General features: G+C 35.5%; 1 protein-coding gene and 1 long non-coding RNA gene across 4 annotated transcripts in view; one reads left to right on the top strand and one right to left on the bottom strand.

Annotated features, from left to right (window-relative positions):
* The window catches only part of PPP2R3A (protein phosphatase 2 regulatory subunit B''alpha), a 211865-nt gene that overhangs the window by 141905 nt on the left and 52164 nt on the right, over positions 1–17796 (top strand). For all 3 annotated transcript variants that reach the window (XM_060638723.3, XM_060638724.3, XM_060638727.3), the window contains 3 exons: positions 2047–2203; positions 4901–4949; positions 5421–5510. In XM_060638723.3, the coding sequence (XP_060494706.1) occupies positions 2047–2203; positions 4901–4949; positions 5421–5510 (296 nt within the window). The remainder of the gene's footprint in view (positions 1–2046; positions 2204–4900; positions 4950–5420; positions 5511–17796) is intronic.
* LOC132683125 (uncharacterized) lies at positions 10748–13926 on the bottom strand. The gene is made up of 2 exons (XR_009612060.3): positions 11372–13926; positions 10748–11142 (listed from the first exon to the last, which is right to left on the bottom strand). It is a non-coding gene; the product is annotated as an uncharacterized LOC132683125 (long non-coding RNA).

Below are 17796 nucleotides of genomic sequence, written 5' to 3'. Positions count from 1 at the left end.
TTTTTTCCACTAATGGTATATCTTGACATTCTTTTCATTTCCATTCATATAAATCTATCTCATTTTTATGATTCTTCTGCATAATCTGTGGTATGGTTCTACCGTAACTAAATTACATACTTCCCTTTAGAAGATGTTGAAGTCATTTTCATATTTTTTCTTTGGAAAGATGCAGTGCATATCCCTGTACTTTCCTCCTGTTAAGAATCTTTCTAGAATAGGGGTGCCTGAGTGGCTCAGTCGGTTAAGCATCCGACTTTGTCTCAGGTCATGATCTCATGGTTTGAGCCCCACGTTGGGCTCTGTGCTGACAGCTCAGAGCCTAGAGCCTGTTTTGGATTGTGTCTCCCTCTCTGTCTCTGCCCCTCCCCCGCTGACCCTCTGTCTCTCTCAAAAATAAACATTAAAAAATTTAAAAAAATTTTTCTAGAATAGACTACTGGAGGGAAAATCCTGGATCAAATGGTATGTACATTTTCAGTCTGATAGATCCTGCCAAAAACCTGTACTAGTTCACACACATTCACCAACAGCAGAAGTCATCTTTTTCATTTTATGACAATCCAGTAGGTTAAAATGAGAGCTGCTTCTCAAGATTTGTTTTAATGTACATATTCTGCTTTATACATGTTAAAGAACATTTTGTAAAACAAAACATTACAAGCCTTGTTTGGAAAACAAAAAAAAATTCCTGTTTTATCACCCTAATACAGCTAATAACATTTTTGTATGTGTTTTTCTTGTCTCATATATATGTGCAGATTAAATGAATTTTACATATTCTTAGTGTGTATAATTTTATATACCATATTTTGCTTTTACCATGTCATGGTTTTCCTTTGTTTCTGTGTAGACTTTATAATTTTTACTGGCAGCAGAATCTTCCATTAAGTAGTTTTAGTCTCATAATTTATGTTCTCAGCTTGTCAGGGCATATTGGTTTCCCAGTATTTACATTTTGGAACATAATTTTTTATCGAAGTAATTTATTTGCACTATGAAATAGTTATCTTTGTTCCTTATAATGTTTTTCATCTTTAATTCCACTGTATTTTCTAATCATATTGACATGTTTTTTTTGTTGTTGCTGTTAAGATTTAGCTAGTAAATATTTGTCTTTTTTTTTTAGCTTTCCTTTTAAATTTTATTTTAGACTTATCTCTTATGGATAGCATATATCTAGATCTGTTTTTTTTTTGGGGGGGGGTTGGTTTTTATACTCAATCTGAAAATGCTTTAATATGGAGACTCAATTCATTTATATTTATTGTGATTGTTGATATATCTGATCTGACTTCTGCCATCTCATTTTGTTTTTTCTATTTCCTAAGTTTCCTTATGGTTTCTTATATCTTTCTGAATTTTTCATTTCTGAAAACATCTCTATTTATCTGCCCACTTGCATGATAATTGTAAGAATTGTTAAGAAGCCTGGGATTAGCATTATTGTTTCTGATGTTTTCCATCAGGGTACACAGTGAATCAGGGGAGACCCCGGTTTACTTCCAGCTTAGGGCCCCGCAGCTCCATCCCCCATACTTTCCACACCAGGCCACTGCACATCAGCACAGTACCATACATAAGTCTCCTTTATAGTAAACTTGATCTCATTACAAAGCCAAACCCTGTATGTAGACTTCCACTCTACATAATAGAGGAGATGCCCAGTCTTCATAATTTTGGAAAGTTAAAAGCAATGTCAGTTCATGACCATCTATTTCAGCCTCTTGTGTGTTCTGGTTTGCTAGTTTGGGGACCTCTGACAGGATACAGTCTCCTTGGTAACAGTCCTTCCCTTTCCCTGCTTTTAAATCCTCCACAGCATCTATCCCTTTGCTAAGCATAATACAGAGTTTGTAAATGCTTATAGATTGGTCAGTTGATTAAAGGTAGGATGAGGTTGCCTGTTACAGTTCCTGGTTTAGTACCAAAACCAAAAATTTTAATTAAATTTAAAATAAAACTTCATTAGACTCTATATAATGGCCAAAGCTGGTTTTCATAATTTTAAAATAAATTAATCCTTCTCTTCATACTTTATTTCAGACTCTAGCCCTTTTGGAAGAAGAGGAAGATATAAACCAAATCACAGATTACTTCTCCTATGAACATTTCTATGTTATTTATTGTAAATTCTGGGAGCTAGATAGTGATCATGACCTCTACATCAGCCAGGCTGATTTATCTCGATATAATGACCAGGGTGAGTGTTTTATAGTTGTTAAGACTTAACTATTTTGAAGAAGGCAAGAGTTGTCTGAATTGTTACATGAATGAGAAATTCCCATTTCTTAAATTCTTTATCTAATCAAGTCCTCTTTTTTAAAATTTTTTTTTTAATTTATTTTTGAGAGCGAGTGGGGGAGGTACAAAGAGGGAGGGGACAGAGGATCCAAAGCCGGCTCCACACTGACAGCAGAGATCCCGCTGTGGGGTTCGAACTCACACCCTGAGCCGAAGTCAGACACTCAACCAACTGAGCCACCTAGGTGCCCCATCAAGTCCTCTTTAAAGAGCCAAGAATTTTTAAGTGGGAATGAGTGAAGGTATCGATTTTTCATTTAGAAGGCAAGTGTAGGAGAAGGGACTTAAGGTAAATAAACAATTAGAGTCTTTGTTTTGATTGTCTTTGATTAATTTAATTAATTAGTATGTTTATTTTAGTTTTTGGGAGAGAGAGGAGAGAAAGAGAGAGCACATGCAGGGGAGAGACAGAGGGGAGAGAGAGAATTCCAAGCAGGTTCTGCACTGTCAGTGCAGAGCCCCATGTGGGGCCCAAACTCAGGAGATTGAGATTATGACCTGAGCCGAGAGTTGGATGCTTAACCAACTGCACCACCAAGGCACTCTGTGATGTTTATTTTCTAGTGATGAGTTGAATTAGATCCATTCCTATGTAGTTTATTTGAAAGAGAGTGTATGTACACCCTGTAAGTTTCCCATTTTACAGTATTTATAAACAGACAAGGATGAAATAATATGCCAGTGTTTTCAAGGACTAATAACAATTTACTTTTGGAATTTAGATCCAGAATAGATATTTTCTCCGCAGATGAATTTTGTGTGTTTTCTTTTATCAGAAAACAAAAATATTAAACATCACATGATACTACTCCTTCTGCTTCATTTTTACCAGTTAATAAACTGATAACCTATTACCTGCAAATATTCTTCCTCAAGCACCAAGATACATTGACTCATTCTTTTCTCATAAGATTGTCTCATAAGATTCTCATAAGATTGTTCTATTCTTAAATGTCTTCTCAGGCACTGCTATTTATTTTAAATCAGCCTTTAGCCCTTTAGGTGTAGCAGAGTACAAATCTTAAATACATTGAATTTCACTTCTGTTATTTGGTATCTCTGTGATTAACTGTTTGCATCTTAAGAAGAGTTTCATTCTATATGATCTTAAGTATCATAGAACTTTCCATATATAAAAAAGAGTCCTTCCTCTCTATTCTCAGGTGCCAACCAGGTATCAAGAGAAAATACTCAGATGTACTTATTGATGAACAAGCATTTTAGTACTATACCTCCCTTCTTCAAGTAGTCATAATCTTGCTGTCACCAGAATAGCATAAAGATGGAGATATTCACAGGCATATCAGGTCAGCTTTATTGGCTGTGCACCTTCTAATCACCGGTGGCCAGATCATCTGTGTAACATGAGGTCATACAAACCTTATGGGCTCTAAAGCACTCTCTCCAGCTGATACAATCATAATTCTCATTAGGTTCCAAAATGTATATATACACATAACAATTCAATAGAGGTATATTAAAGTGATGATGTCCAAATAAGTAGGCATCTAAGCCTGCATGATGAAGAGCCCATCAAAACTACATAATTGGCAATCCATTAGCCTGTCCTAAATGGGACAACATGATCTTCAATTTTAGGGTAAACCTTCCAAATGTAAAAAAGACTTTAGCTTTGGGATTAAATGTCCATGCCTTTCCTATACAGCCCTCTGTTTGTATAGTACAAATTATTATAAACCAATGTTCACCAAAGTCTAGAGGGTCCTTATATAAGCTTTGTGGCCAGGCATGGCTCTACTGACACCCATATTCCCAACATTCTTCAGCCAAATTAATTTTACCTTTAGGTTGACTATACCTAACTGTATGCAGAAGAATTAGATGCTAATAGCTACTGTCTAATAACTTCATCACTTATTTGGAAATTTTAGTGTACATGCTATTGCCTGGGGCACTTCTTAAAAGAACAGATTCTGTCCTCACCAAATCCCTAGGTCTGAGATCTATTGACATAGCCTTTTGGTAAAACTAAAGGCTTTGGTTATTTTGAACCAACAATGAGGTACACTGCTATAGATTCTCTAGGATCTACCATCAAAAGCAACATGCTATCTTAAGATAAAATTGTATGTTATGTCCTGGACTTTTATGGAATAAGAATATATGAAAAGTATGTTTGTGGTATGTTTAGGTATCTTCTATAAAATTCTACTTGAAAGCATTCTCCATTGTTGTACTCAGAGTCCCTTATCTTAGGAGTTGCTGATCAGTTCCCCTTGAATTTAATACAAGGATAAAATTTGTCTTGTTTTAGAGGAAAATTGTCTTAGATACAAGATCAATATAAATCCTATACGTTTTTGTCTTAGTTGTTAGGACGCTCAACTATATTAATACATCACAGCTGTCAGGCATAATCATTTGCCTATTCTTTTTTTTAATGATTGATTATGCCACTTCAAATTCTTACTTTCAAAAATATAAATTACACATAAGTAAAAATTTAAATATTCATATTCTTGTTATAGAAGATTATTATGTTTTAGCTCATAGCTACTGAAAATAAATTTGCCCAAAGTATTGCCTTTATGGAACATGTTCCTAACTAGCTTTGTACTTTCTTATTTGCATTTAGCTTCATCAAACAGAATTATTGAAAGGATATTTTCTGGGGCAGTAACAAGGTAAGAAAAAGCATCTGAGTTTAAAAATGAATTACAGGTAATACTTTAACAATCTCATTTTAGCACAGCTTCATACATGTCATGTATGACATGTATATCATGGCTTCATACAAGACAGCAGTAATTCTTTATATACAGACATTAATCCTTTACCTAAATACAGATAAAGTATTTGATCCTGGTGATTATTTGCATTCAAATTAGAAACCAGACTTCTTTCTTCATACCAGCAAATGTCTTCTGGTTTCACCCTTCTAGGCCTTTGAAAACAGGATAGGTTTTGTAACCTTTGTAAGATTTCCAGCCTTCTAATTTTTTTTTTTTTACTTTTTATTTAAATTTTAGTTATAGCCTTCTAATTTTTTTAACTTAATTTCCAAAGAAGGTGTTGCTTTATTTCTTAGTCTGTCATCCTACTAAATTCATCCAAGTAATTGTTCAGGAAACTTGATAATGATATGTTTTCTTCAGGGGAAAAACAGTACAGAAAGAGGGAAGAATGAGCTATGCAGATTTTGTTTGGTTTTTGATCTCTGAGGAAGACAAAAGGAACCCAACCAGGTACGACTTCTTAAGATTCCTTTGCCAGTAACATTTAACACTTAAACAAAGCTTAAAAAATTGATGATGCATATCCATTGGATGCCATCTTGACATAGGGGTACCAAGATGGATTAGACTTATTCTCTGCCCTCTTAGACTGAATCCATAGTCATAAAATATCAAGAGAAGTATTTTTACCCCCAGAAACTAAGGTGAAGTAACATGTGAGCTGGCTCTGAAGAATAAGTAGGACTTACTTTATACAGAATGTAGGAATATATATTGTGAATTTTGTTGTTTTATGATCTTGATGGTTCAGTAATAAATCAGAGAGAGAAAGAAGAGCAAATTGTGGATGACTGGTATAGATAAATTAGAATCATCTTTCCCTTTCCTTGGCACTCTCAAATGTACCTTGATTTGTAGTTTTGAGTTTACACGTGTGTTTCTTGCCACTAGTCTCATGTTTAAGCCAAAAATCTAGGCCCCTCTCTTCTTTTTATTCCCAGCTTATATAATAACACAATACCCAATACATAGTTTGTGCTTAGTACCAAGGGAGGGAGAGGCTACAGTTTTTGGTGCTCCTTGCTAGTATAACTGACTCAACTGTGTGCATGTTGGTTGAAGTATTTATCTAAATATTGGATATATGGCTTAGAGCTCAGTGAAGGTAGTGGGGCACCTGGGTGGCTCAATGGGTTAAGCATCTGACTTCTGCTCAGGTCATGATCTCGTGGTTCATGAGTTCAAGCCCCACTTCGGGCTCTCTATATTGACAGCTCAGAGTCTGGAGCCTGCTTCGGATTCTGTGTTTCCCTCTCTGTCCCTCCCCACTTACGCTCTCTCTTTCTTTCAGAAATAAATAAACATCAAAATTTTTTTAAAAAAGAATTCAATGAAGTAGAAATCTAAGCTATTTATTAGGCAGCCTATTAGATTATTTTTAAATAACTTTGTTTTCCATTTCAAACAATAATTTATTGTCCATTAGAGACAATTTAGAAAACATGGGTAAGCAGAAGAAAATAAATTTTAATTCTAACACTCAGAATAAGACACTATTAAAAAAGTTGGTATATATTGTATGGTCTATTTCATATATTGTTACATACATGTTAGACATTAAGATTAGCTCCATTGGATTAAGTCTTAATTACCATGCACTCCAAAATTTTGATGGATTGCTTTCCAAAACAATAGTTGCAGCTAAACAGTTGTAACACTCACTACTTTCTTCGTTAAAATAAATTTTCCAAGGGGTACCTAGGTGGCTCATTCACTTGAGCATCCGACTTTTGATTTCACCACAGGTCATGATCCCAGTGTTGTAGGATTGAGACCCTCATTGGGCTCCATACTGATTATGGAACCTGCTTGAGATTCATATTCTCTCTCTCTCTCTCTCTCTCTCTCTCACCCCACCCCCCCACCCCCTGCCCCTATCCCACACTCCTGCTTTCTCTCTCTAAAATAAAATTTAAAAGTTTTTTAAAAATAAGTAAATAAGTAAGTATTCCTAAATGGAATTTTTAGGTTAAAAGGGTATAGATATTTTGGGGGGAATTTATAAAAATTATTAAGTTGGTCTTTAGAAAAGTTTTGTCACTTTATACCTTTATCAACAAGATACAGCATATTACTAACACTAGGTATTTTCCTCTTAAAAATATTTTCCAACTTGATAAATTAAAAATTCAGTATTATGTATATTGCATTTCTTTGATTACTAATGAGGCTGAATTTTTTCATACCATTCAGCCTTTTTTATTTCATTTTAGCCAACTTGCCTTTTCATGTCTTTTGCTCATTTCTGTTTTTATTTTATAACAAATACAAAAAATATTAAAGTTTTTTATATTTAATAATGAAGCTATTAAAAATATATAAAATAAAAATATTTAAACTACATACATTCAAAAACCTTAATATGAAATTCATTCATAATTCCATGACCCATATTTAATATTGGTACATATCCATTCACTCCTCTTTCTCCCTTTCCTTCTCTCCCAACTCTTTCTCCTCCTATTCCTCCCTGCACCAAAAGATATATTATGCTAAATGGTATCATATTATATAGATTTGTGATACACTTTTTCACCAAACAATATAGTTCCATGCTAGTAAGTATGCATGGTTTTTTTCCTCTTTTTTTAATTTAATTTTTTTAATTTACATCCAAGATAGTTAGCATATAGTGCAACAATGATTTCAGGAGTAGATTCCTTAATGCCCCTTACCCATTTAGCCCATCCCCCCTCCCACAACCCCTCCAGTAACCCTCTGTTTGTTCTTCATATTTAAGAGTCTCTTATGTTTTGTCCCCCTCCCTGTTTTTATATTATTTTTGCTTCCCTTCCATTGTGTTCATCTGTTCTGTGTCTTAAAGTCCTCATATGATATTTGTCTTTCTCTGGTGGACTAATTTCGCTTAGCATAATATCCTCGAGTTCCATCCATGTAGTTGCCAATGGCAAGATTTCATTCTTTTTGATTGCTGAGTAATACTCCAGTATGTGTGTGTGTGTGCGTGTGCGTGTGCGTGTGCGTGTGCGTGTGTGTGTGTGTGTGTATGTATATATATATGTATATACACATACACACACCACATCTTCTTTATCCATTCATTCATTGATGGACATTTGGGCTCTTTCCATACTTTGGCTATTATTGATAGTGCTGCTATAAACATTGGGGTATTTCAAACAGCACACCTGTATCCCTTGGATAAATACCTAGTAGTGCAATTGCTGGGTCATAGGGTAGTTCTATTTTTAATTTTTTGAGGGACCTCCATACTGTTTTCCACAGTGGCTGCACCAGTTTGCATCCCCACCTACAATGCAAGAGATCCTGTTTCTCTGCATCCTTGCCAACATCTGTTGTTGCCTGAGTTGTTAATGTTAGCCATTCTGACAGGTGTGAGGTGGTATCTCATTGTGGTTTTGATTTGTATTTCATCATTCCCCTGATGATGAGTGATGTTGAGCATTTTTTCGTATGTAGTATGCATGTTTATAATTTATCATTAATTTATTATTTTGAAAGCTTAGGTTGTTTCAGTTAGATCACCTAAATTTCCAAAGATTTGAAGGCTATTCTTTTTTCTAATTCTTCCCTTCTCAGTGTTCTTTTAACCCTCTCAACAACCTTTTATCTTTCATATTTCCTCAGTTATGAAAAAGCTTTTCTCAAATAATTCTCATCTATATTTTCCTATTTCTGGAACCTTATTATCCCATAAGGACAAATGAAGAGAGCTAGAAATGGTAATGAAGATTAATATAACAAACCACGAATATATAGTTCTTCAGTCTTCTCTCAGCTTCTTTAAAAAACATAAGTTACATAAAGTAATAATTAGACCAGTGTAGTTTTGGTAATATATATATAGTAATGTGTGTGTGTATATTAATTAATATTATAATATATGTATTATATATTATATATATAATAATAGAAAAGTATAATTAAAAGTAATAATTAGACCAGTATAGTTTTGGTAATACATATACTAATTAGTATATATTATATATTATAATATATAATTAATATATATTATATATTAATATAAATATATATAGTAATATATATAGATGTAATATGAATAACAATAGTAGCATAAAAAGAAGAAGGAAGAGAGTTATATAGGAGTAACATTTCAGTATCTCACTGGAATTAAGAATAAATCTGGGGGCGCCTGGGTGGCTCAGTCGGTTAAGCCGCCGACTTCAGCTCGGGTCATGATTTCGTGGTCCATGAGTTCGAGCCCCGCATCGGGCTCTGTGCTGACAGCTCAGAGCCTGGAGCCTGTTTCGGATTCTGTGTCTCCCTCTCTCTGACCCCCTCCCCCCGCCCCCACCGTTCATGCTCTGTCTGTCTCTGTCTCAAAAATAAATAAACGTTAAAAAAAAAAAAGAAGAAATCTGAAGTAGATTATAAGATAAAAATGTATATGGCAAGCCCTTAGAGAAACCACTAGAAAATTAATTCAAAAATGTATAGTGAACAAAATCATTAAATGAATTAGAATGTTACACTTAGAATCACTTAATGTAATCACTTAATCACTTAATGTAAAAGAAAGCAGTAAAGGAGACATAGGAAAAATGCCACACAGATAGAAAACAAAAAGTAAAATGGCAGACATTATTCCAACTATATCAATAATAACAATTTATAAATGTGAATGGATTAAATATTCCATCAAAAGACAGAGGTTTTCCAGACTGGATTTAAAAACCAATATACAATTGGGGCACCTGGGTGGCTCAGTTGGTTAAGCCTCTGACTTCGGCTCCAACTTCGGCTCAGGTCATGATCTCGCAGTTTGTGAGTTTGAGCCCCACATCAGGCTCTGTGCTGACAGCTCGGAGCCTGGAGCCTGCTTGGGATTCTGTGGCTCCCTCTCTCTCTGCCCCTCCCCCACTTGTGCGTGGGCGCTCTCTCCCTCTCTCCCTCTCTCTCTCTCAAAAATAAATGTAAAAAAAAAATACCATTATATGCTGTCTATATGAGACACAGATTTAAAGATCCAAAAGGGAGAAAAAAGGAAAAGGAAATATAAAGATATGTCATGCAAGCAACAACCATAGGAAACTTAAAGTGGTTTTATAAATATCAGAGAATGTAGACTTTAATACAAAAAGAGTTACCCGAAACAAAGGACATTTTATGTGATAAAAGAGTCAGTCCAACAGAAAGACTCTACAATTAGAAACATATGCACCTTACAACATTGAACCCTAAAATACATGAAACAAAACTGACAGAATTGAAATAAACAATTCAACAATAATAGCTGAAGACCTCAATACCCCACTTTCAGTGGGTATTTCAGTGGATGAACAACCAGGAGGAAGATAAACAAGGAAATGGAAGTCATGAACAATAGTACAAACAAAACTATAGACCAAATAGACCTAACAGATATCTATAGAATACTCCACCTAAGAACAATAGAGTATATATGCTTGTCAAGTGCACATGGAATATTCCCGAGGATAGAATATATGACAGGCTGTAAAACAGCCTCAAATAAATATAAAAAGAAGTAAAGTCATACAAAGCGTAGTCTCTGACCATAATGAAATAAAATTAACAATAACTTATAGGAACTTGGGAGTTTACAAACATGTAGAAACAACACACTGCTTAAATAACCAGTGGGAAAAAAAACTAATACATCAAAAGAAATAATTTGAATCTCTTGGTAGATTTTTTTTTTAATTTTTAATGTTTATTTTTTAGAGAGAGAGAGAGAGAGAGAGAGACAGATTGTGAGTGGGGGAGGGTCAGAGAGAAAGGGAGACACAGAACTCAAAGTGGGCTCCAGGCTCTTCACTGTCAGAACAGAGCCTGACACAGGGCTCAAACTCCCAAACTATGAGATCATCTCCTGAACTGAAGTCGGACGCTAAACCAACTGAGCTACCCAGGTGCCCCAAAAGGAAATAATTTGAAAGGAAGGAAAATGAAGGAAAAAGTAAAAAGCTTTGTTTAAGATGAATGAAAATGGAAACACAGTATGCCAAAACTTATGGGATGTAGCAAATGCAGTACTAAGAAAAATGTGTAGCTTTAAACACGTATACCAAAATACAAGAAATGTCACCAATCAATAACCTAACTTTCTACTTCAAAGACACTGGGGGGGCGCCTGGGTGGCTCAGTCGGTTAAGCGTCCGACTTTAGCTCAGGTCACGCTCTCGTGGTCCGTGGGTTCAAGCCCCGCATCGGGCTCTGGGCTGATGGCTCAGAGCCTGGAGCCTGCTTCCGATTCTGTGTCTCCCTCTCTCTCTGCCCCTCCCCCATTCATGCTCTGTCTGTCTCTGTCTCAAAAAATAAATAAACGTTAAAAAAAAAAAAAAAAAGACACTGGGAAAAAAGGAGGAAATTAAGCATAGCAAACACAAGGAAAGAAGAAAGATTGAAGTGTATAAATTAAGTAGAGAATAGAAAAATAATAAAATCAATGGAACCAAAAATCAAGATTTTTTTAAAGAATTAATAAGGCCTTAGCTACAGGACACCTGAGTGGCTCAGTCGGTTAGGTGTCTGACTCTTGATCTTGGATCAGGTCTTGATCTGAGATTTGTGGATTCAAGCCCAATATTGGACTCCAGGATGGGTGTGAAACCTACTTTATGAATGAATGAATGAATGAATGAATGAATGAAGCAAGCCTTAGCTACACTGATCAAGAAAAAAAGAGAACATTCAGATTATTAAGGTCAGAATAAAAGATGTAACATGAATGCTGACCTTACAGGAGTAAAAAGGATTGTCATACACACATATATAACAACTTTATACTAACAAATTAGATAACTTAGACAAAATGGGCAAATTCTTGGAGGGACATAAACTGCTATACTGGTTCTAGATGAAATAACTCTGGCTAGGAAAAATAATCCCAGGCTGAGATGGCTTCACTGGAAAATGAAAGGAATTTCTTTGACCTGATTAAGAAAAACCCAAAGCTAACAACTAGTGAAAGGTGAAAGACTGAAATCTATTTCCTGTGATTAGAGAAAAGATAAGGATGTCTATTCTTTCAACATTGTACTGAAGGTTCTAGCCAGGACTATCAGACAAGCTAATGAAGTAAAAAGCATCCAAATTGGAAAGGAACAAGGAAAACTATCTATTTGAGTATAGTTTATATCAGAAATCCCAAGAAATCGACTAAAAAACTACTAGAGGGGCACCTGGGTTAAGTGTCTGACTTTGGCTCAGGTTATGATATCACAGCTCATGAGTCCAAGCCCCTCATTGGGTTCTGTGCTGACAATGCAGAGCCTAGAACTTGCTTCAGATTCTGTGTCTCCCTCTCTCTGCCCCTCTCCTGCTTGCACTGTCTTCTCTCAAAAATAAATAAACGTTAAAAAAAAAAAAAACTGTTAGAGCTCAGTAAAGGTTAAATAAGGTTGCAGGATATAGTATCAATTTATAAAAAATCTATTTATGCACAAGCAATAAAAAAATTAAGGAAATAATTCCACTTACAATAGCAAAGAGAATAAAATACCTAGAAATAAATTTAACAAAGAAGTATAAAACTTATACTGTGAAAACTATAAAACATTGTTGAAAGAAATTAAGGAAAATCTAAATGAAATGAAGGCATCCCATGTTCATGGATCAAAAAGCTTAAAATTGTTAGAATGGCAGTACTCTGCAAATAGATTGGTAGATTCAAAGCAATTCCTAACATAATCCCAGCTACTTTTTGTTACTTGTTGTAGAAATGAAAAAGCTGATTCTTGAATTCCTATGGAACTACAAAGGGATCAGAATAACCAAAACAATCTTGAGAAAGAACAAAATCTTAGGATTCATACTTACTGATTGCAAAATATACAAAGCTGAACTAAAGAAGACAATGTGATACTGGGATACAGATTGACATGTAGATAAAGAGAATTAAGAGTCTGGGAATAAATCCTCACATTTATGACCACTTGATTTTTAACAAGGATGCCAAGATAATTCTAATGGGGAAGAAATGGTCTCCTAAGAAATGGTGTTGGGAACTGGATACCCACATAGGAAAGAATGAATGTGAACCCTACCTCACATCATACACAAAAATTAGCTCAAGTAGATCACAAATTGAATGTGAGAACTAAAGCTATAAAACTTTTAGAAGAAAATGTAAGAGTAAATTTTTGTGGCCATGGTTTCTTAGATAAGACTTCAAAAGCACAAACAAAAGAAGAAATGGATGAATTGGACTTCAAAAAAATTAAAATCTTTCATGCTTCAAAAGACAACATCAAGAAAGCAAGAAGACAACCACAGCATGGGAGAAAATATTTGTAGATGATATATCTGACAAATGACTTGTATCTAGAATATATAAAAAGTACAACTCAATAATAAAAAGACAGATTAATTTAAAAATGAGCAAAAGATCTAAATATTTCTCCAGTGAAGGTATATACATGGCCAATAAGCCTGTAACAAGATTCTTGATATCATTAATCAGGGAAATACAAATAAAAACCATAATAAGATACCACATCATAGCCACTAGGATAGCTACAATCAATAAGTGTTGACAAGGATGTAGAAAAATCAGAACCTTCAAATGCTATTGGCAATGTAAAATGCTGCAGCCACTGTGGAAGACATTGTGACAGTTCCTCAAAGAGTTAAACATAGAGTTAACATATGACCCAGCAGTTCTACTCCTAGGAAGATACCCAAGAGAAATGAAAATATTCACACAGAAATTTATACACCCATGTTCAGAGCAGCACTATTAATAGCCAAAAGAGGGGACCTGGGTTGGCTCAGTCAGTTAAGCAAGCAGCCACCTCTTGGTTTCAGCTCAGGTCATGATCTTGTGGTTAGTGAGTTCGAGCCCTGCTTTGGGCTCTCTGCTAAGGGTGCAGAGCCTTCTTGAGATTTTCTCTCTTCCTCTCTGTCTGCCCCTACCCCACTCACTCTCTCATTCAAAAATAAATAAATGAACATTAAAAAAAAATAATAGCCAAAAGATAGGAACAGCCCAAGTATCCATCAGCTAATGAATGGATAAACAATTGTGATATATCCATATAATGAAATATTATCCGGCAATTGAAAAAATGTACTGATGCATACTAAAACATGGTTGAATCTTGAAAACGTTATGCAAATTAAAAGACAACAGTCACAAAATAACAACATATTATATAAATACATTTACATGAGTTGTCCAAAATAGGCAAATCTACAGATACAGAAAGTAGGTTAATGGTTGCCTAGGCCATGCTATTATATAATGTGCTTATTTTAATAAAACTGTTTTAAATTCTAAAAAAAAAAAAAAAAAAAATGAGGGACCTAGGGGAAAATGAGGAATGAGTGCTAATGGGTATGGAGTTTCTCTTTGGAGGTGATGAACATCAATTGTAGTGATGGTTATGCAACTCTGTGGATAAACTAACAACCACTGAATTATACATTTAGTATAAATAAAGCCGTTAAAAAGAGTTGGAATAATACAAAATATATTACCTAACCATAATGGAATTGATATAAAAATAAGAAAATAATAAAAATAAGAAAACGATGACTGGAAAATCTCTACCCACTTGGAAATTAACCAACACACTTTTTTTCTTTTAATGTTTATATATCTTAGAGAGAGAGAGAGAATGTGAGCAGGAGAGGGGCAGAGAAAGAGGGAGACACAGAATCCAAATCAGGCTCCAGGCTCTGAGCTATCAGCACAGAGCCCGACACGGGGCCACCCAGGTGCCCCTAAACAACACACTTCTAAACAACCTGTGGCTCTAAAAATATGTCTCGAGAAATTACATAAAAGTAATGACTTAAGTGGACCAATTCCTTTAAAGTCACAAATTAGTAAAACTTATGCAGGAAAAAAAACATAACCTGAATAATCGTTAGGGATTCCACATCCTAGCTGTTAAGGAGATAAACATGCAAACATGCTATCTCATATAACAGACCATACATCATATTGATAAATAGCCCAGGATTTGGAGTCATACAGAAAATTCATAATTCATAATTGAATTCATAATTAACAACGTTCTGAAAAATAAATGTTGGCTCAGATAATTTCACTATTACAGTCTTCTAAACATTTGAAAATGAAATGCCGAATTCTATACCACTTCTTCCAGAAAATAGAAAAAGGGAATAATTCCCAACTCATCTTAAGATGCCAGTGTTATTTTTATACCAAAACCAAACACATGCAAAAAAATAATAAAACTATAGCCCAACATCCCTCATGAAGACAGACTCAAAATTCATTAACAAAATAATAGCAAACCAAAGCTCAGCTTCTCTAGCTCTGCAAAAAATGCTGGTGGTATTTTGATAGGGATTGCATTAAATATGTAGATTGCTTTGGGTAGTATAGACATTTTAAGTGTTTGTTCTTCCAAGCTATGAGTATGGAATGCTTTTCCATTTCTTTGTTTTCTCTTTAATTTCTTTCATAAGTGCTCTATAGTTTTCAGAGTACAGATCTTTTACTTCTTTAGTTAGGTTTATCCCTAGGTATCTTACTGGTTTGGGTACAACCGCAAATGGGATCAATTCCTTGATTTTTTTTTCTGCTGCTTCATTATTGGTGTATAGAACTGTGAAAGGGTCACATGCAACCCAGTGTTTACAGCAGCATTATCAACAATAGCCAAACTATGAGAAGATCCCAAATGTCCATCGATGGATGAATGGATAAAGATGTGGGGTGTGTGTGTGTGTGTGTGTGTGTGTGTGTACAGATAGATACACACACACACACACACACACACACACACAATGGAAGATTACTCAGCCATCAAAAAGAATGAAATCTTGCCATTTGCAACTATGTGGATGGAGCTAGAATGTATAATGCTAAGCAAAATAAGTCAATCAGGGAAAGACAAATACCATATGATTTCACTCATATGTGGAATTTAAGAAACAAAACAGATGAACATATGGGAAAGTGGGGGGGGGGGGAGGAGTAGGGAGGGAAGGAAACCACAAGAGACTTCTTAATGATAGAAAACAAATTGAAGAATTGATGGAGGGAGGTGGGTAGGAGATGGGCTAGATGGGTGATGAGTATTAAGGAGAGTACTTGTTGCCTTGAGCACTGGCTATTGTATGCAAGTGATGAATCACTGAATACTGCTCCTGAAACCAGTATTGCACTGTATGTTAACTAACTAGAATATAAATTTAAAAACAAAAAAAAAAAACAAAAAAAAAACCCTCAGCTTCTCAACCTCTCAGGCTCCCCTTCCAGAATCAGCAGATACCCCAAAGGAAAGATGGTCCCAAATACTAGGCTACTCCTCTCAGGATTTCCTTCTAGACCTGGATGCCATAATTCTTCACTGCCCTGTTAATTTAGTCCACTGCCTTCAGACAGTATTTTTCCTCAAAATTTCATCAATGGGAGGGTTAATCCAAAATACTTAGTTTATCATTGCTAGAAGCAGTACTCTTAAGGTCATCTTGTCATATCGTGATCCATAACTGGATCTCTACTTAAAGGAATTTCACCAAAGGAAGTTTTTAGGATCAGAAGCTTTTTTGTGTGCCCCTTTTCTGCCATGCCTCTTGCCTTTCTCCTGTTTAATAAGCTAACATATTGTTGAGGCTTTATTTTTTGCTAGATGACAGGTGTTTTATATGCAATGGATTATTTAATCCTCATATTGATGAGGTTTTGGGGTGATGGTGGGGTGGTCTAGAGCCAACAGCCAAGAAAGAATTGAAGATGTCTTTGGTGCAAAAAGGTGATTTCATGAAAGCATGATGACAGGACCCATGGGCAGAAAGAGCTGAGCTGGGATTGTGAAGAGTGGCTAGTTATAGACTATGAAGTTGGAGAGGTAAAGTCAAATGGGTGGCCTCCAGAGGGACTTGGATATGCTAAAGAGGACTCCTAAGATACCTGAGCATGGCTTTTGTCAAGCTAAGGTTGTTTTTCCCTCTAGCAAAGCATTAACATTAGGACAGCAAGGGGTTCCTGGAGAAATGTTACACTCTGTATTTGCCTCAAGTATTTGTCCATAGGCTGCAAGCTATAAGGAAATTTAATTTTATCTATATTTCCTTCTTGTTTTTGTTCCCCATATCACTATGGGGTGATGTTGGAGCTCCGGGGAAACTGAGTCTATAGGTTTCTGGAGATTAGGCTATTGATAAGATTGCCTTTTTCTTGTAATTTACTAAGATATTTGATAGAGACTCATGTCATGCAGGACTGTGATCTCTATCAGCTGGCCTTTGGTTTTCTTTCCTTTGCTTTGTCCTTGGGCAGCTGAGAGTGCCTGAGGAATATCACACACATCCAACCTGGTGTGGGTGAGGGAGGCTAGCTTGCGCTTTGTCCTCAGCCCGCCCCACGCTCCCTCATCAATATCACTATAAATTTAGTGATCCCATGTTACCGTTGAGGAAACAAGCTCTGAAACCTTGCACAGCTAATATGTGACCTAGCTTGGATTCAAATCCAGGTCTTTATGACTCAAGATCCTGGGCTCTTTATCACTATGATGTATGGTCTGTTATGAGACAGCATGTTTGCAATGTTTATCTTAACAACTAGGCTGTGGAATCCCTAATAGAGAGTTCTCTTGGTGTCCTGAAATGCTTAAGAGACTAAAAATTTGGCCAGTCGTGAAGAACTCCTCTAATTTTGACTTGTTGATATGTTTCCTTGGCTTCTGTTGGCACTTACTAGGCACCCAGTATGTGTATTGTTAATGCTCATGTTGCCTTACTAAAGCAGAATGTAAGCAAAAGACAATTAAGTCTCACTGTTAAAAGTAACAAG

This window comes from Panthera onca, chromosome C2 (assembly GCF_046562875.1).
Source record: "Panthera onca isolate mPanOnc1 chromosome C2, mPanOnc1 haplotype 2, whole genome shotgun sequence".
Lineage (NCBI taxonomy): Eukaryota > Metazoa > Chordata > Mammalia > Carnivora > Felidae > Panthera > Panthera onca.
The sequence above is the reverse complement of the archived record's forward strand: the minus strand, read 5'-3'. Positions and strand labels throughout refer to the sequence as shown.